This window comes from Ursus arctos, unplaced genomic scaffold (genome assembly GCF_023065955.2).
Source record: "Ursus arctos isolate Adak ecotype North America unplaced genomic scaffold, UrsArc2.0 scaffold_19, whole genome shotgun sequence".
Lineage (NCBI taxonomy): Eukaryota > Metazoa > Chordata > Mammalia > Carnivora > Ursidae > Ursus > Ursus arctos.
Genome location: NW_026622863.1, coordinates 21,986,971 through 22,006,816, shown reverse-complemented (window position 1 = coordinate 22,006,816; position 19,846 = coordinate 21,986,971). Strand labels below are relative to the sequence as shown.

Here is a 19,846-nt window from a genome sequence, read left to right as displayed (position 1 = left end):
TACAAACGTTACCCTGTGATACTCCTTTACCATCATCTCATAGATACTCTTTTTATCCTTCCTAATTTGATTTCCTGTTCCCTGGAGTCCAGGTCATCCTCTTTTTTCTACATTTTAGGAAGTGTTCTCATATTTACTTTTTAAACAAATTTGTTTTCATTTCTGCTATTATATTTGTAGTTACTAAATCCTCTTTTTTACTCCATTCAAATGATCTTGCTCTTATTTCATGGACTTAAGATATCATTGACATTCTTCTCTTAAATATATCAATGATAATTTTCTTTTTTTTTAATTTTTATTTATTTATTTGAAAGAGAGAACATGAGTGGAGGGAGAGGGAGAGGGAGAGAAAGGCAGAGAAGCAGACTCCCTCTGAGCCCAGAGCCCGACAACACAGGGCTCAATCCCAAGATCCTGAGATGGTGATCTGAATCAAAACCAAGAATAGGCCACTTAACCATTGAGCCATCCAGGTGCCCCTCAGTGATAATTTTCATTAAAAATTTTTGTTCTTCTGGGACATCTGGGTAGCTCATTTGGTTGAGCATCTGACTCTTGATTTGTGCTCAGGTCATGGTCTTGGGGTCCTGGGATCAAGCCCCATGTCAGGTTCCACGCTCAGCAGGGAGACTGCTTGTCTCCCTCTCCCTCTGCCCCTGCTTGTGTGGGCACTCTTTCTCAATCCCCCTCTCTCTCTCTTCCTCTCTCAAATAAATCTTTAAATTTTCTTTTCTTTCTACTCCCATCTTTTTCCTCTGAGCTTGCTTGCCTGTTTGCTTGCTTGCTTGCTTTCCGTCCCTCTCTTTCCGTCCCTCCCTTCCTTCCTTGCTTCCTTGGTCTCTGGCTTTCTTCATATTTCTGGTGGTCTTTGGTTGCTACTTTTATTTAAGAGTCAGATACTGAAAGTCTTTATGATAATTTGTTGATTATGGATTCTCATAGGATTAGTTAGATGGGTCGTTTTTGGGGACAACCTCCAATGTCTGATCTCCTGCCTAGAGATTGTCAACCAGTTTTCTGGAATCAAAATGGGAGAAGAGAGCTTGTGGGTCTTAGGATTCAGTATGTGAATATTTGCTTAGATTTGTTTGTTGAATAGTATTCTGCCTTCACCTTTCTTTGGTGTCCTTCAGTGTAGAAACTGTTTTATCCCTTCCAGAGATTCACCTTTCAACCTTGGGGAAGGAGGGGACCTTCTGGTGTCAGTCAACTGCCTGTTAAGTGTGTATATATGGGGGGGGGGGGTCAAGATCTAATAATGCAATTACTTTTTTTTTTTTTTTTAAGTAGGCTCCATGCCCAGCCTGGAGCCCAGTGCCGGGTCTGAACTCACAACCCTGAGATCAAGCTATGAGCTGAGATCAAAAGTTGGACACTCAACCGAATGAGCCACCTAGACACTCCTGTAATCCAACTGTTTCTTAAACAGACTTTCATCCAGTCTTCCTATTTTTAGCCCCATCTTCATCCCATATTCTAGATGTTCCAGCACCTCCAATTCCTAAGCCTTTGGGTGTTTGGCAGCCCATCCTAGGTAGTTTCTTAGCTTTGGCCCATTGTCAGCTTTGGATTCAGCTTTATCACAACTGCTAAGTAGGTTATCAGTCACCTTTCTGCTTTCCAATTTCCAAACTTTTGTTGCCTTTATTTCTTCTTTCATTTCTCCCTGTCTTTGTGGGTTTATGCCTTTTTGAAAACTGTTCTTCAGTTGGTTTTTTTGGAAGGACAAAAAATAAATAGAGGTATTAAATTCATCATCTTTACTGGAAGCCCTCTTTGTTTGCTTGTTTACTTATCTCTCTTTATTTAAAAAAAATTTTTTTAGTGGCGCTTGGGTGGCTCAGTCTGTTAAGCATCTGCCTTTGACTCAGGTCATGATCCTAGGGTCCTGGGATTGAGCCCTGCATGGGGCTCCCTACTCAGTGGAGAGCCTGCTTCTCCCTCTCCTTCTGCCCCTCCACCCGCTTGTGTGCGTGCCTGCACCTGCTCTCTCTCTTGTTCTTGCTCTATCTCAATAAAGAAAATCTTTAAAAAGTAAATCTTTTTAAAGAATTTATTATTTTAGAGAAAGTGAAAATGTTGGGGGGAAGGGCAGAAGGAGGGGGAGAGAGAGAATCCCAAACAGATTCCCTGCTGAGTGTGGGGCCTACCCAGGGCTCAATCTCAGGACCCTGAGATCACGACCAGAGCTGAAATCGAGAGTTGGATGCCCAACCGACTGAGCCACCCAGGCACCCCTAAAAAAAAAATTTTTTTTTTTTTAAGTAAGCTCCATGCCCAGTGTGGGGCTTGAATTCATGACCCTGGGATCAAGAGTTGCATGTTCTACCAACTGAACCTGCCAGGCACCCACTTTATTCTTTATTTACAGTTGCGGAATAGTCTATTGGTGGATATGGTAGCTCTCTTTCTTATGAACATTTAGATTATTTCCAACTTTTAGCTATTACAAACAGTGTTGCAGTTAATAACATTAGCATTTTGCACTCATCTGAGTGCTTTCACATAAAAGTAAGATGTTCTTACCTTTACACAAGTATACCTATAGGATTTTTTAAAAGATACTCACAGGTTTTATTATGAAAGATACTGTCAAATTATTTCTCTGTGAAAGTTATACAATTTATGCTCCCACCTGTAATGCATGAGAGTGTCTCCCTGTACGCTTTTGATCTTTGCCAGTGTCCTAGGTGAATGCTGTCTCTTTGGTTTTACTGTGCATTTTTCTTACTGCAAATGGGATGGGGCATTTTTTCATATGTTTAAGAGCTATTTATATTTCCTTTCCTGTTAACTGTTCATCTCCTTTTCCTATTTTTCTACACTATTGTTAATCTTTTTCACATTTCAATTTAGTAGCTTTTTATAAATGTTAATAGAAAAATCATACCCCAAGGTATGACATATTCTTTCTATATGTGCTGATTATCATTTGGCTTCTGACCCTATTTTCTTGAGTTCCTCCCCCACCCACCCACATTGTTCTTGGTCTGTAGCAGAACTTTGAAAAAATATTTTTGGTTTTTTTCTTTTACGCTTTATTGATTCTTTGTGATATTTGGAAAGGTCTTCTTCCCCATAACAGTGTTAAAATACTGTGTTTTCTTTTAAAACATCATTGCATTTTTTATATAACAATATTTAGCTCAGTTGACTTTGTGAATTCTGAGATAGGGATCCAATTTATTTTTTCCCCAGATGACTACCCAGTTGTCCCCAGATCATTTATTAAATATGTTCCCTTTTCTTCTAATGTAAACTGTCCCTTTCACTATGTATATTCTATTGGCAATCATGAACTTTGTTCCTACATTATTTAAAGGGAGTGTAAATTAGATGATATAGTAAGTGGATTATCTTGAGATTATTTACTTCTCATTTTTACATTATAGGAAAAAATACAAAGAGAAAAAGATAAGGATGATGTTTCATCTATGAACATAAATATTCAAACTACACTGAAACACCTCCATGCAGACAGTATTGGCAGAGGTCCTACAGCAGAAGATAAAGATAAAAGCCAGTCTAGAAAGCTTCAGAGTTACCAGTTCCGTGGAGTTCTGTCTACAGCATGTACAAATGATCACCAAATGAAGACCCTGTTAAAGAGTGCAAATCCAGTTAATGCTTGTTATAGGGAGAGTGGGCAAAGTAAGACTTTAGGTAAAGCCCATTCAAGCTATAATCAAAACTTGCATGAAGGAACAACTTTTGGAAAAAAGAATTCTGTTTCTCAATCAAGGTATAGTTTAATAATTGTTTCTAACTTTTATGTATTTATTCAAGTATTTTTTGTGCAATACTATGTGCCACACTGTTAAGCCCTGGGATATAGAAATGATAAAACATGGTCTTGGGAGGAGCCCAAGTGGAAATGTTGAGAAGGGAGTTTGGATGGGGAGATATAGAACAGCTCATCTAGGGCCTTGCATGTCATACTCAGGATTTTTGGTTTTCCCTCATAGGACACGGGAGCCATTGAGGATTTTAAATTGCATGACATCAGATTTGAATTTTATAAAGGATACTCAGAAAGCTTAACCTGAAACCCTGTACCTGAAGTTAACAATGTGTACATTGATAATCCGTTAGCAATGTAGCAAAAAAACAGTTTCTAAATTTAATTTGATAAAAGGGAGTAGTGTGTGATGAAAATCTCGCTTAGGCCTGCCTTTTCAGTTGTTGCTTGCACCTCATCTGCATTTGATGTCCTTTCTCCCTCAGGTAGCTTGTGGGCGGGACCTGGGATTGTAGCTTTTCTTAAACCCTTACTTGTGTTTTCTTCCTTGATGGTTACTGTGCCAGGAGGGAAACCAAAGAGCATGCTGCTATATTCTGGGAAGATTGCAGGGTGAATGGGATATTAGAGAGGTGGATTACATCATCACCACCCTTTTTTTCCTTTGCAAAACCATTCTTGTTGTCAATTTTCACTTGATTTCTCAGGGATGTGGAATTGGAAAGCATTGATATATGTTCTTGGGCCAGCCTTCTTGCTCTCCAATTATGTTCTCTCCTTTTTTTTTTTCTCCTCATTCTTTCCCATTTTCCTCTTTCTTTTTTTAAGTTTATTTATGTATTTCAGTAATCTCTATACCCAACACGGGGCTTGAACCCATTACACAGAGATCAAGGGTCTCATGCTCTTCCGACCAAGCTAGCCAGATGCCCCATGTTTTCCTCTTTTATAACTTTTTCCCCATGTTTCTGCTGGCATCAGTATTATTGCCCTTTGGATTCTTATGTTTTTCTTTTTTTTTTAGATTTTATTTATTTATTTAAGAGAGAGAGCAAGCAAGCACGAGCAGGGTGAAGGGCAGAGGGAGAAGCAGACTCCCTGCCAAGCAGGGAGCTGGACATGGAGCTCAATCCTGACATGGAGCTCGATCCCTGAACTCTGGGATCATGACCTGATCTCAAGGGAGACGCTCAACCAACTAAGCCACCCAGGCGCCCCTGGAGTCTTATTTAACTCCATTTTTGGAAAGGAAGCTATAACCATTACAAACACTACTCTGGCAGAATTTCATAAAGTTTGGTAGACCCTGGTTTCATCTTCTTCTGCCTGCCAAACACCCAGAATTGCCCCACTGCCTACAGAAACATTTGTCCACACACCAACAGTATGTTTACTTTTAAATATCTGGTGTCTGTTTTCTTTTAGTGACCATGTTTTTAAACATCCAATTCCTGTTGTCAAAAATAGACAGCAGCAGTTACCAGTAACAGGTATGATTAAAAAATATTTCTTCTTTGATTTTTTAAGAAAACATTTGGTGACTAATATAGCAAAAAACGTACATTGGTATATTTGCCCTCTAACATGTAAGCCACACCTTTGACTCTCTTTCTGGTGTAAGTGCCTCAGTCACCTTTTACTGATAACCAGAACCCTTCTGTTTATCTGCCAAGGTGACTGGATATGTAGTACTGGGCTAAAGTTTGTGAAAATCTTGGGAATTAATATATCATGTAAATGTCAGGTCCTTTTTGCATTAATCAGAAGAATCTTACATGTTGCAGTTTTTTTTTTCCAGATCCATTTACATTGTGTTCAGATATAATAAATAAAGAAGTCATCAGTTTTCTAGCAACTGACAATCATTCCAAAATGTTAAAGTATAGATGCTCAGGTAAATATTCTTTAATTACAGTTGTTTTGCAATTAAAACTTTGTATGATACTAGTTAACTAGGATTAGTAGTAGTTCTGCCTGTGTGATTTAAACTTTATTTCCTTTGGAAAACTAACAGTCTGGAATATCATAAAGCATTCAAATTAATACCTATCTGCATTAGCCTGTGCTTCCAGTATTTGTTTATATGAATCACCACACTAATACTTTACTACTTTATTCTATTTTTGTCACAATTAATACCATCTACAAGTTTAACTTTTCTGAGTAAGGTAAACATTTTTTATATTTTCAGAGTGCCAGTAGGTATGTATTCTGGATAATGCTCTAAACATAAGACATTAAGTATTAAACAATATCTATTTTTAATGTCTGTATTTAATGTATAAATGTTTCTAGTGTTCTATGCCCCATCATTTTATTTTTTCTGCAAGGCCCCTGTAAATGTGCCACAATGCTTCACCTAGCCCTTACTCCCCCATACCTTGGTATTTCCTCTCTAAGTGTCACACTCTGCTCTATGGACGAAATTGAGGCTATCCTGTATTAGGCTTGAAATAACGCTATTCTTTAGTCTTGGATGTAGCGTTTGTCTCTATTACTGTAAAATTAGCTATATCTAACTATAATCTGAATCCCATCTCTTTTTTCCTCCCCACTTTAATACTTGTGAAATCTTTCTTTTCATTACCTTTCTATTCATTAACTCCTTTTGACCTACCTTAAATTATGTTTATTTCTCTTCATCTAAAAAAAGAAAAATCTAAGGGCTCCTTGGCTGGCTCCTCATTTGGAGGAGCATGTGACTCTTGATCTCAGGGTTGTGTGTTTGAGCCCCATGTTGTGTGTAGAGATTACTTAAGTAAATAAAAACTTAAAAAAAAGGGAGAGGAAATAAGTGTTAAATACTTGATGGGACTTGCTGTCTCTTCAAGTATCCATACACTCTTTCTTTCATTATTTATTACCAGATGCCTGCTCTTTCTCCTTTCTCTTTCATTGTATTAATTTCCTTCTTAATTCCCTGCACTCCTCCTTCTTTATTGCCATTCTGCTGAACTTAAATGTAAAGACTTGCTGAAGTCTCTTTTTCTGCCAAAACCAAAGACTTTTTAAAAAATTCTTATCCTCTTTAGTGTCTTTGCACTGTTGACTGCCATTCCTTGAATCCTCTCCTCTCAATAGTTTGAAGACACACTTACCAGATGATCCACCTGGGCTCCCTGGAGGTGTGCAGTGAACTCACAAGGGCACTACACAATACTTTAAATTTTAAGTGAGGGGTGCTGGGGCGGCTCAGTCGTTAAGCGTCTGCCTTCGGCTCAGGGTGTGATCCCGGTGTTCTGCGATCAAGCCCTGCATCAGGCTCCTTCGCTGGGAGCCTGCCTCTTCCTCTCCCACTCCCCCTGCTTGTGTTCCCTCTCTCGCTGGCTGTCTCTTTCTCTGTCAAATAAATAAATAAAATCTTAAAATAAATTAATTAATAGAATTTATTTATTTATTTATTTTAAGTGAAACACAAAGCAGTCAACATCTTTTGGATACCACAGGCACTACTAGCTCAAAGTCATTTACAGTTTCAGCATTAGATTGCATTACATTCCTTTCGATGATGTCCTGTCTTCATGGAGCTGAGCTTTCAGTGGTTGTGATAAAAAGCAAGCACCACATGAAGATAATGTCGAACAGGAAATGAAGGTGGCAGTGTCAGTCAGATTCCGAGGTTTGAGAAGTTGTGCTGTATCTAATAGGTGCACATATCTCATTAGGAGTAATTGTGGTTAATAAGAATGAAATCTAAATATTAGTTTCTTTTTTTTAACTTTTTTAAAAAAAGATTTCATTTATTTGAGAGAGAGCGTGAGCGAGCATGAGTGGGGGGAGGAGTAGAGGGAGAGGGACAAGCATACTCTGCACTGTGTGTGGAGCTCAACTTGGGGCTTAATCCCACGACCCTAAGGTCCTGAACTGAGCCAAAATCGAGTCAGACACCCTATCAACTTGGCTGCCCAGGTGCTCCTATTATTTTCAATTTAGGTGTATTTTTTTTTTCAAATGGCTACTAAGTTATTAGAACATAAATACTTATTAAGTTGTTTTGGACCTAAAGGCAAATCAGTCTTTCTTTTGGCCCAGGGGTGCCATAAAAAAATCACCAAGAACTTAAGGATGCCATGAAGTGGGAAAGTTTGGGAACCTCTGGTCTGAGGTATTTCAGAGGGCAGAGTGGATGCTCTATAACCATTAACTCCCTTTCTTTCTTTCTTTTTTTTTTTTTTTAAAGATTTTATTTATTTATTTGACAGAGAAAGACAGCCAGCGAGAGAGGGAACATAAGCAGGGGGAGTGGGAGAGGAAGAGGCAGGCTCCTAGCGGAGGAGCCTGATGTGGGGCTTGATCCCAGGACCCCGGGATCACGCCCCAAGCCCAAGGCAGACGCTTAACAACTGAGCCACCCAGGCGCCCCACGTTAACTCCCTTTTATCCTTTACTTTGTTTGAGATGGTTCTCTGCTAGTTCCTTTCTTCAATGATGATTCATTCATTTCACAGATACTTAGGGAGTGTTTCTTCTATGGCAGGCACGGGTATCAAAGATGAATAGATCTCAGTCCTTATCTCAAGAAGTCTAAAAAATACTTCATTTTATCACCTTTATTACTTTATCTTTCTCTTCCTGCCAAGTTTCTACAAATATTTCCCCCAAGACATAATCTGTAATACTTTCTCAATGCTGTTGCAACATTTACTTCTGTGGCATCAACTATAATTTTACTGATGATTTTCCAATCTGTATCTCTATGTTTGGCTTCTACCTTGAACCAGTTATGGCCTCATTCCTCCATTTCCAGCTGTATCCAGGATATACTCACTTCAATATCTTGTTTTTACTTTAAGCTTAATGTAATTAAAACAGCATCTTCCTCCCTCTTAAATTGCCTTCCCTGCAGCCATTCCATTTCTGTTAGTATTGTTGCTATTCTTCTGGCCTCCCAGATTTCAATCATCTATAACCATTTTTTCTCTTTACATTTCCTGTATCTAGTCTGTCAAATTTGGTTCTTTCTTACATTCCACATAGGCCGTTTTTGCTTCATGCCTCAGTTACACCAACTTTCTAGCAGTCTTGAAGTTTCAAGTCTCACCAACCCCCAACTATAATGTGCATGTTGCTGTTAACTTCTCTAACATGTGCTTTTTATCATGTCATCAAGCTAAAGAACCCTCAGTGCTTCTCTGTAACTCATCGACTCAAACTCTCTGCCTGGCTTTTAAATTTTTGTGGAATTTTTTTTCTGCTTCCACTTGTTCAATTTTATTGCATATTTGTTCTCTTTAAGTCTGCCAGAAAGTTTCCATGCGTATTCCAAACTTTGTCATTCAATCGAATATCAGATTACTTAAGAATTATCCTGAGCTTTTCCCTTACCCCAACAGCTCATCATTCACCTTTTTTTTTTTTTTTTTTTACCACAGAAATCTGTACATTCTCCCTGTAAATGTCCTGTTTCAGAATCACCTCATTTATATTCTGGACTATTGAAGTAACCCCTCAACTGATCTCTTACCTTCACCTAAGCTTTCTTTGAGACAAATGAAAGGCATTTCCCGCTTAATAAGTATCCTTTAGTTCCTCCCCACTGACTTGAAGATGGTTAGATATACTTTGTATGGCTTTCAAGACCATTCTTATCTGGCCCCCTGCAACCTTCACTAGCTTCAACTTTCCTCCCGCATTTCTCCCCAGCTACACCAGAGTACCTACAATACTCTGAACACACTATGCTTTTTCAGTTCTTTGTACTTTTGCACATGTTCATTGTGCTTGAAATGTCCTCATCCCAGCCAGCTTTCTGCTTGGCTAACTTCTAGTCCTTTAGGAGTGGGCCACTAATAACATTAGGTGCCTGGCAGATGGGGAACTTTATGATGGATGGAAGTGGCTAACATCACCTGAACGTACTGATCAATCTTAACATTAAAAAAAAAGACTTTATATGCTCTTAATATGATGTACTAAGAAGTCCTCAGTACTGCCTGTGAAGAACTCTACTAAAAACGATTGAATCTGAGTGCCTGGGCGGCTCAGTCAGTTAAGCATTGGACCCTTGGTTTCTGCTTGGATCATGATCTCAGGGTCATGGGATCAAGCCCTCTGTCAGGCTCTGTGCCTGGTGGGGAATCTGCTTGGAGATTCTCTCCCCAGCCCCTCCCCCTGCTCCCTCTCTTTCTCTTTCTCTGTCTCTCTAAAATAGGGGTGCCTGGGTGGCTCAGTTGGTTAAGCATCTGCCTTCAGCTCAGGTCATGTTCTCAGGGTCCTGGGATCTAGCCCCTCATTGGGCTCCATGCTCAGCAGGGAGTCTGCTTATCTATCCCTCTCTGCCCCTCCCCCAACTTGTATTTCTTTACTCTCTCAAATAAAATCTAAAAATAAAATAAATCTTAGAAAAGCCAATTGAATCATCTTATCAATCACCCAGATCTAATTAATTTATTGGACACACAGGCACATTTTAAAGCATCTAACTAGGATAAAACCTAGCCTTCGAGTAGCTCCATAGTACAAATGACCCAGTGTCTACATCAAGTAAATGACAAGGAGGAAGAAAGGAGAACTGATAGTTTAAAAGAAACTCAAGAGGCATTTCAACTGAATGTAATGGTGGACCTTCTTTGGATCATTTAAACTAACTGTAAAAAGAAAGTTTTGAGATGGGGAAATTTGAACACTGACTGGATATTAGATTATACTAGGCATAATTTTTTAGGCTTGATAATGGTTTTGTGTGCTTGAAAAAGGAGCCCTTCTCTGTTAGGGATACATATGAAGTATTTACAGATGAAATGGCACTTTAATGCCAATTCCAGGCTCCATAATCCACTGTATACTTGGGCAGAGAAGAGTAAGTGGGTTGTAGGCAAAATATGACTGAGCATGACTTAATAATTATTGAAGGTGAATGATGGGTATGTGGAAGTTCATTATACTTTTCCCCTTACTCTTGTGTGTTTGAAATTTTCCATAATAAAACATTGGGGGGGGAAGACAACTGGGCATAAGGGTCACTTCTTTTGGATATCTTTCCTAATAGTGACTCCTGCTCAGAACCTAACCAAGCTAGGTGGTCCTTTTATATATCACCCTAACTGTTCACACCTCTATTGTAATACTTATTTCACTGTATTGTATCTGTTGTCTTTAATCTCTCCTATGACTGAGCTTCTTGACATATTTATAATTAAGTTCCCGATTTCATTTCAGTTACCATCTTAGAGATAATTACTTTAATAAATTTTTGTTATTAGATATTTTGTAATATCTATACATCACTTTAATTTGTTTTCTTTTAGGTTGCATAGCAGTAGGAAAATCCCTGAATAGCCGAAATTTTAGCAAGCTCTTGCACTCTTGCCCATACCAATGTGATCGTCATAAAGTCATTGTGGAAGCTGAAGACAGATATAAAAGTGAACTAAGGAAATCACTTATCTGTAACAAAAGTAATTAATTTAGCAGCTTTGAAACTGATTATGACTATACCTTCTGAACTGTAATCTGGAACATTAAATATATTAAAAAGCTAGAGGGCAAAATAATGTTGAAAAGAAAATGTCTGAGCAACTGGTGTTTTAAGATGTATCCAGGGAACAGATTTAGTCTCTGGTGGTTTAAAAATTCTTCATAATCCATCTGAGGATTCCCATTAGAACGGGGGGCTGGGGAGGAAATACCATACTAATGGAATTGATGTGCTCTCACTCAGATTGATACTCTAAGTATCCTAAATGTTTTCTGTATTTTTCAGAAATTCTGCTGACCCCACGTAGAAGACGACAACTCAGTAGTGAATCTACTACCTCTGGAGGAATAAGTGAATATATTTAATTTTTAAATAAAACTAAATTGCATATAGTTCTGAGAAAAAGAGGACAGCTGAAGGATTGTTCTGTCTCATCATTAATGGTTCTTAAATGATAACCCTTGGCTCTGATGAGGGCCATAGTTCCTAAGAAAAGAGGCTTTTCACTTTCTTTCCTCATGTTGCTTTCTCATTCATTGCTTGCCAGCTGGGGAAGAAGCAGAAGGAAACTAACATTTATTAAGCACTTACTGTATGTTAGGTGTTTTACAGACATTTCCTTTAATTCTTAAAATAACATTATAAGGTAGGTTTTATTTTATTCCCACTTCAAGGTACAGTGAGTTGGCAAATAGCAGAGCTTACATAGCAAGCCTGTCTTTCTTTAGAAGTCCCTGTTCTATCCTCTGGATCACATTTCTATTTTAAGAATAAAGTTACTCTTCTATGTATAAGTGTTTCAGAGAGATTTTGCAGGAGGTTTTGGTTCATAACTACTGCACTTCACACCATCGGAATTGAAGAGACAAATAGAGCCCTGCTTAAAAATCAAAATACTTTTTTTTTTTTAAAGATTTTATTTGTTTATTTGACAGAGATAGAAACAGCCAGCAAGAGAGGGAACACAAGCAGGGGGAGTGGGAGAGGAGGAAGCAGGCTCCTAGTGAAGGAGCCCGATGTGGGGCTCGATCCCAGAACGGCGGGATCACGCCCTGAGCCAAAGGCAGACGCTTAACGACTGCGCCACCCAGGCGCCCCTAAAAATCAAAATACTTCTTAAATGATGACTTAATTTATGAGAATTTTTATTTAATTACGGGTGCAGGTTTATCACCATTCCAGATTTATTACAGAGACTTAACGTTATCATTTTATTCTCTTCATATGGAATTAATACCTGCAGAGTCAGAATAAGCAGTTGAATAACCTTACTTGTCAAAATAACCTGGAATTTAGTAATATCTATAGAGTTATTCTCTTATTTATTGCAAAGATATTTAGACTCGATACATATGGAAACATTTTGCCATATACTTTTACTTGGCCATTTTCACTTCTAAAGCCTTAAGAGAAGTTTCAAATTTACTTTTTCAAGATTTTTTTTGGTGGAGGGGGCGCCTGTGTGGTTCATTCGGTTGAGCGTCTGCCTTTGGCTTGGGTCATGATCTCAGGGTCCTGGAGTCGAGCCTCATATTGGGCTCCTGGCTCAGCGGGGAACCTGCTTCTCCCTCAACCTGCTGCTCCCCCTGCTTGTGCTTTCTCTCTCTGTGACAAATAAGTAAATAATTTTTTTTTTAAGTAATCTCTACACCCAACGTGGGGCTTGAGTCAAAACCCTGAGATCAAGAGTCACATGCTGCACCGACTGAGCCAGCCAGGTGCCCCTTGAATTTACTTTTTATATCTGGGTCTTTTTCTAAGTAAAAGTTCTGCATACAAGTTAAAATTACATACAGTACTCCTATAGGGCAGCCCACTTCTTGAAGAAATATTTCCTATAGCAACTGTTAGAAAATGGTTACTTTTCCATAGAAACATGTTGCCCTTGGAAAACTTGCTTTTGACAAGGAGTTGGCATCAAATTAATAATGGATTTTTTCAACAACATGACTTAAAAGCAAATGTATAACAACTAAAAATATGCTACAATTTTACATAGTAAGCTCATTTGCAGAGGTTCATGAAATGTATGTAATTATGGTTATACATTGATTATACAGAGGGATCCTAAATACTGTAAAGTGGTGTCCAGCTCATAAATACATACATTTTATTTGTAGGTTTGAATTCCTTTAGCTAAAAGCAAATAGTTAATAATTTGGCCTGCTTTTTTTTAGAATTTAGAAAGGCATCTTGAGAAGGTGTGGAATAGATTGGTCTTATACCTCTTTTGCAAGCAAGCTAAGAATTTTGAATATGTTGCCATTCCCCCCTTGATTTCCCTTTCTTTTTGAGAGACATTTATGACCATTTGTTTGGTTGTAGGTTACATTCAAATTTGAAACCATTCTTTTGAGAAGAGACCATTGCAGCATCTAAGCATTTAAAGAGCCTTGGCTCTCATTCAGAATGGACTGGTATCTTTAGAGGGTTTGAAAAATAAAGGTCTCTAGAACTGAGCCTTCTTGCCTCCTTTCCCCTACTCTTTCCTAACACCCAATCCATATTAAGAGGAGCACTAAAGAAGCCACAGAAGGGAGCCCTGTGGGGTAGAGCTCCTTCTTCCTTCTAGGCTGCCCTGTATTCTGCTGCAGTAACCTTTGAGGAATTGGACACAGATGTAGGAGTCAGTGAGATAGCAGCTTCATTAGAAAAGTGGGAATTGGCTGTGAACAACTTCCAGATGCCCGTATGCTGAACGTTATAATAACCTGTCCAGTCCTGATGATGAGTTCAAATCATTTAGCAAGTGAAGTTGAAATCATGCATTTCTTGGATAGCAACAGTTTTCCAGTAGACCCAAAAGTAAGGAGTAACTCATTGATAAGTCTTTTTGTTTGTTTTTTTTTGTTTTTAAAGATTTTGTTTATTTATTTGAGAGAGAGATAGAGAGAGCACAAGTAGGGGGAGTGGCAGAGGGAGAGGGAGATGTGGTGCTCAATCCCAGGACCCTGGGATCATGACCTGAGCCAAAGGCAGATACTTAACTGACTAGCTACTCAAGCGCCCCCATTAAGTTTTGAAACACTTTTTACCAGTAAGGTTTTTCTTTCAACAAATATTTATTGATCCTCTCCTATGTGTCAGACACTGTTTTAGACATTGGGATATGATAGTGACCAAAACAGACAAAAATTCTTATCTTCATGGATCTTGCATTCTAAGTAATACCACTAAGTAATAATCAGACATTATTTTTATTGACTTCTCAGCCTTCTGCCATTAAGATTTTCATTTCTCTTTTAAAAGATCTGAACTGTGGCTCCTGTCCTAGGAGAGGTAGACAAATGGCTACCAGTCTGACCTGCAAGGGCAAGATTTTCTAAGGTTGTCCCAGCACAACTATTTCAAGTCCTGTTAAAGTAAATAGCAGCCTTAAGTGGAAATACAAAAAAATCCCCCAAAAAAGTCCTCCTTATCAGCATCTATCTACAATGATAACGTGAATCAGCAATGAATGAAAAAGCTTAAAAGAAAACTATTTCTGGGGTGCCTGGGTGGCTCAGTCGTTAAGCCTTAAGCATCTGCCTTCGGCTCAGGGCATGATCCCTCCTCCGCTGGGAGCCTGCTTCTTCCTCTCCCACTCCCCCTGCTTGTGTTCCCTCTCTCACTGGCTGTCTCTCTCTCTCTGTCAAATAAATAAATAAAATCTTAAAAAAAAAAAAAGAAAAGTATTTCCTAGTAATCATCACCAGAAGATATTTATGTTTTGTTTTGTTTTTTTTAAAGATTTTATTTATTTATTCGACAGAGATAGAGACAGCGAGCGAGAGAGGGAACACAAGCAGGGGAGTGGGAGAGGAAGAAGCAGGCTCATAGCGGAGGAGCCTGATGTGGGGCTCGATCCCATAATGCTGGGATCACGCCCTGAGCCGAAGGCAGACGCTTAACCGCTGTGCCACCCAGGCGCCCCCAGAAGATATTTATGTTTATAAACACCAACTGGTAGAAAGTATCCCTAAAAACCAGATAGTTGAAAACTTCCTTCTCCCTTGTACAACCTATTTTTTGAGTTTTAATCAAGCTGAGCACCCATATAGGTAGTGAATGTGTTTTTTAAAATGAATTTCAAAAGACCCTGATCCTTTAAAAATATTTATCAAGCCTGTTAATTAAAGTAACAAGTGTTGATATTCTTTTTTATTCTATGAAGTAATGGAGCCCTTTGGGAAGGCTGTATCTGTAAGATAGGTAAGCTGTTTGTTAATTGTCCTCACAGGAATGTTGAGAGAATTAACAATCAAATGTTTATAAATTCTTGTGTTGATTGAAAGATGTTGCAAGTATTTTACAATAGGATTAAGTTACATTTATTGAAGAACTCAGAGTGAAAAGGCCTAGCCTAGGCACTCAGTTTGTTGTTTTTTTTTAAGATTTTTATTTATTTATTTGACAGAGATAGAGACAGCCAGTGAGAGAGGGAACACAAGCAGGGGGAGTGGGAGAGGAAGAAGCAGGCTCATAGCGGAGGAGCCTGATGTGGGGCTCGATCCCATAGCACCGGGATCACGCCCTGAGCCGAAGGCAGACGCTTAACCGCTGTGCCACGCAGGTGCCCCCAGACACTCAGTTTTTTAAATTTACATGGACTTCTGTATGATGAGTAGCACAGGCATAAAGCTTTCTCCCTATATAGTTCATATCCTTAGAATAAGTTAAGCACTTATTATTTGGGTCTCAAGAAGATCCCTTTTTTCAGCAAGTACTAATATATTCTACAATTCTTCTTAATTACAGAAAAAAGAAGAATTCGTAAAAACTTTACCAAAGAAGAAGTAAATTACCTTTTCAGTGGAGTTAAGAAAATGGGAAATCACTGGAATTTAATTTTGTGGTCTTTCCCCTTTCAGCAAGGACGGAAGGCTGTGGACCTTGCTCACAAATACCACAAGCTGACCAAACATCCCAAGTGTGCAGCTCCTTGATTGGAATAGTTTGAACTCTTAAAATATAATGCCTTGAGGAAACACAATTTAAAATACTCTTCTAAACTCCCATGAAGCAGGGAATCTGAAAACAGGAATACTATCTTAATTACATACTTTCTGTGATGCTCTATCTCATCGAATTATTAAAGTAATTTATAAAACAATAAATTTTAACTGTGTAGATTAGTAAGACAAAATTCCTTTATAAGGTCAAACATTTGTTTAGGAATATGGTTTTATTTTTCCTTAAGTTCGAAGAACACAGGTCAGAGAAAAAAATGATCAGCCTTTAAACATTATTTGACATTATATTGTAATGCATACCATTTGAGATATTTGGATTTTAGTATATTCTTACCCAGTGAAAGTTCTTCCCCAGAACTTAGAATAGTTTCCCAAGCTGTTCAAGTGACGTTCCCACACATTAAATCAATGTTTGACATTTTGTTAACTAAAATGTTCCTCTTCTAAAGGCTGCTTGTGCAGTTATTTGAATACTCCCAAATTCTATGGTCAGATTCACTTCTTTTTGGTTTATGTTTATTTGCTTTTGCTTTTTAAAAGCTTAGAACATTTTCTTTATTGTTTGTTTTTAAGTTAGTTTTCTTCTAGTGGAAAACCAAACTGATCTCAATTTTTTCTTTTTCTTTTTCTTTTTTTTAAAGATTTTATTTATTTATTTGACAGAGACAGCCAGAGAGAGAGAGAACACAAGCAGGGGGAGTGGGAGAGGAAGAAGCAGGCTCCTAGCGGAGGAGCCTGATGTGGGGCTCGATCCCTGAGCCGAAGGCAGATGCTTAACGACTGCGCCACCCAGGCGCCCCCTCAATTTTCTGTTTTTCTTACTCTTTTTATATTCCTATCATGATCCCCAAAGGATGCTGTTGCAGCCTTTATTATACTTAAAATGTGATTGCTGTGGCAGTGATTAAGTATCAGGGCCTGAAAGCTCACCAGTACTTACATACCCATTGGCTCATTGCTTCATGTCCTTGTAGATTTCTTTAGTCCCAAAAGTTATTTCCCTGTAAGTTTGTGTTCTTTGACATTTTCACATCATAACTATTTCTACTTAGATAAACTCAGAATTTTTATTAAATTTTTAATTTTCTGATCCATAGTGAAAGTTCCAGAGAGCCAATATGCAGAAAAATTTCTATTTAAATCCAAAATTTCCTTTAAACAAAAGAATAATTTACAATTAGGAAAATTCCTTAAAGCTTTTAAAGTGTGAATGATTTAGTCCATTATCTGTCAGTATTTCCTAAGCACTATGGGGATTATTTAAATAGTCTGGTGGGTTGTTTCGATTTGTACTTCTCAAGACTTATGAAAGTTATTTTAGGTCAAAAGGGAAAATATTTTCTCTGTTGTCAGCCTTACTGGTTTAGATAATCAGAAGTTTTTCTTACTATTGTTCAGATATGACTTAAACATATTTTTCCACTTCAGGTGGCTCTCAGGTAATAGTTTTTATTGATTGGAAATTATGTATGTGACAGAAAAATGAAACACTGCTTAAGTGAAGCATCCCCAAGAATATAACATACTGTAGCTTAGACACTGATTTGTGTCAGTTATTGAGGCTGTATTAAAATAACCAGTATTGGGCCACCTGAGTGGCTCAGCTGGTTGAGCATCTGACTCTTGGTTTCAGCTCAGGTCATGATCTCACGGTTTGTGATGACACATTAGAGAACTGTATGGCTTTAGGAATTCAGACCTGGCCAAACAATAGGGAATAAAAAATTATTTTAATAATGACAGACCTTTGGAACTGGAACTGACCTCAGTTATAGTTCGCTGCCAGAGGCATGAACTGCTGTGCAACAAACCTGGCCATTGGTGGCTGTCTTTAATTTTACATAAATCCTCAGAAACATGGAATTTACTACTTAGGGGAATAATCGGTGGTCATTTCTTCCTTATGTTAAAATGAAATGTGCCTTCCTTGAGGACCTTTTGTAGAACCACAAAAGTTGAATTTCTTTTCCACATGCCAGTCCTTGAGAAAGGCAAAGATAGATACACATCACTTTCCCCTTTTCCCTCTACTTTCTTTATCCTTCATGCTGATAAGCCCCAGTTACTTCAGCAGAACAGTGTCATGTCTCCTATGAGCTTAGTCACTGATCACTGGACACTTCTTTGTCTTGTCTTTATAAACTGTGTCCAGAAAGAAATGTGGCCTACTGCCAGAGTAAGCAATCAGCTTTGAGGGGCCCAATGAGGTTTTATGGACCTCACCTAAGATACTTGGTATTCTACATGACCTATTCTCAGGCTGTAGTTAATCTAGTTTAAGATTTACAGATTAATTTCTATTTTGTTTTTAATGCATTTATTTTTAACCCCAATACACAACTTTAGTAGTCCCTTAAATTTCATCTTGCTACCTTTAATCTGTACTCAGTTTGTCATCCAGTATATTAGGCATCCCCTTCCTGCTTCAGGTCATCCACAGCTTGAGTGTGCTGCTGCATTCTCTCGCTCTCTCTTTTTTTAAAGATTTTATTTATTTATTTGACATAGAGACAGCCAACGGGAGAAGGAACACAAGCAGGGGGAGTGGGAGAGGAAGAAGCAGGCTCCCAGCGGAGGAGCCTGATCCGGGGCTCGATCCCAGAACGCTGGGCTCACGCCCTGAGCCGAAGTCAGACGCTTAATGACTGCGCTACCCAGGCGCCCCTCTCTTTTTTTTTTTTTTTAGGTTTTTATTTGTCAGAGAGCACAAGCAGGGGGAGTGGCAGGCAGAGGAAGAAGTAGGCTCCCCGCTGAGCAAGGAGTTCAGTGTGGGACTCCATCCCAGGAGGACCTGAGCCGAAGGCAGACACTTAACAGACTGAGCTACGCAGGCGTCCCATCCTGCTGCATTCTCATCCAAGTCACTGATGGCAACTTGAGTTGGCTGGGCCAGGATGAGAGGCTGGGCAGGCTCGTAGCAGCCTCTGGTGGTCTCTGCTCATCCACCTCCTCTGGGCCTGGTCTTTAACCTGCCTCAGTGCTATCATTCAGCTTATGTTTTTTCACTTTCTTATCTATGATGTGGATTGTCAGATACCCTGTTAAAACCTGTATTTGCTATGTCTGCAGCATCCTCCTGCCTGGTATTCCTGCAAAAAAGAAAAAGACTGTAAATCTGGTCCTATTTTTTTTTCCTTTTCCAACTGGTCACATTAGAGGATTTTACCTAGAGTTGATGAAGTTCACTGGCCTGTAGTTTTAAACTCCATCTTCTGTCCTGTGAAAATTCAGACATTATGACTTAGAACACTTTCAGACTTCCAAGGGTGTAACTCTTAATGGGTTTTAGCTCATTGTCTTGTTTGAACCTGACGTTCAGGTTGGCAGATGCTATACCCATTTGTTGGATCCTGTAACTCTTGCTGCCAACATTTGGCAGAGCCAGATCAGAATTCTACTTGTTTGAAACTCATGTAGGTGGTTGCTTTTCTGCCATATCCCACTTCCTTGTGATATTTAGAAATGCCTTGTAAAGTGAGCTGTTTGAGGATACCAAGAGCCCTCAGAGGCCACACCTGAAGTTAAACTCTATAGGTGAAATGTACTTGCTTTCTCCCATTATTTTCTTACTTCCCTTTGTCACTTCTTGATTTATCCTTTCATATCTTTTTTGTTCCTCCTACCCCCGCCCCAAGAAAGGAAATTAAAGCCACCTATTTCTGGTGTGAAATGCTGGCTCCCTGGAAATACCATTAAAAAAAAAAAAAAACCCGTTAATAAACTCAAGTGTATTGT

General features: G+C 38.7%; 1 protein-coding gene across 1 annotated transcript in view; it reads left to right on the top strand.

Moving 5' to 3' along the window:
* TERB1 (telomere repeat binding bouquet formation protein 1) overlaps positions 1 to 16,189 on the top strand; it is a 50,628-nt gene extending 34,439 nt beyond the window's left edge. The window contains exons 13-18 of the mRNA XM_026494926.4: positions 3,396 to 3,745; positions 5,168 to 5,232; positions 5,541 to 5,636; positions 10,990 to 11,139; positions 11,445 to 11,510; positions 15,897 to 16,189. Of these exons, the coding sequence (XP_026350711.1) occupies positions 3,396 to 3,745; positions 5,168 to 5,232; positions 5,541 to 5,636; positions 10,990 to 11,139; positions 11,445 to 11,510; positions 15,897 to 16,084 (915 nt within the window). The 3' untranslated portion in view covers positions 16,085 to 16,189. The remainder of the gene's footprint in view (positions 1 to 3,395; positions 3,746 to 5,167; positions 5,233 to 5,540; positions 5,637 to 10,989; positions 11,140 to 11,444; positions 11,511 to 15,896) is intronic.
* Positions 16,190 to 19,846: the final 3,657 nt, after the last annotated feature.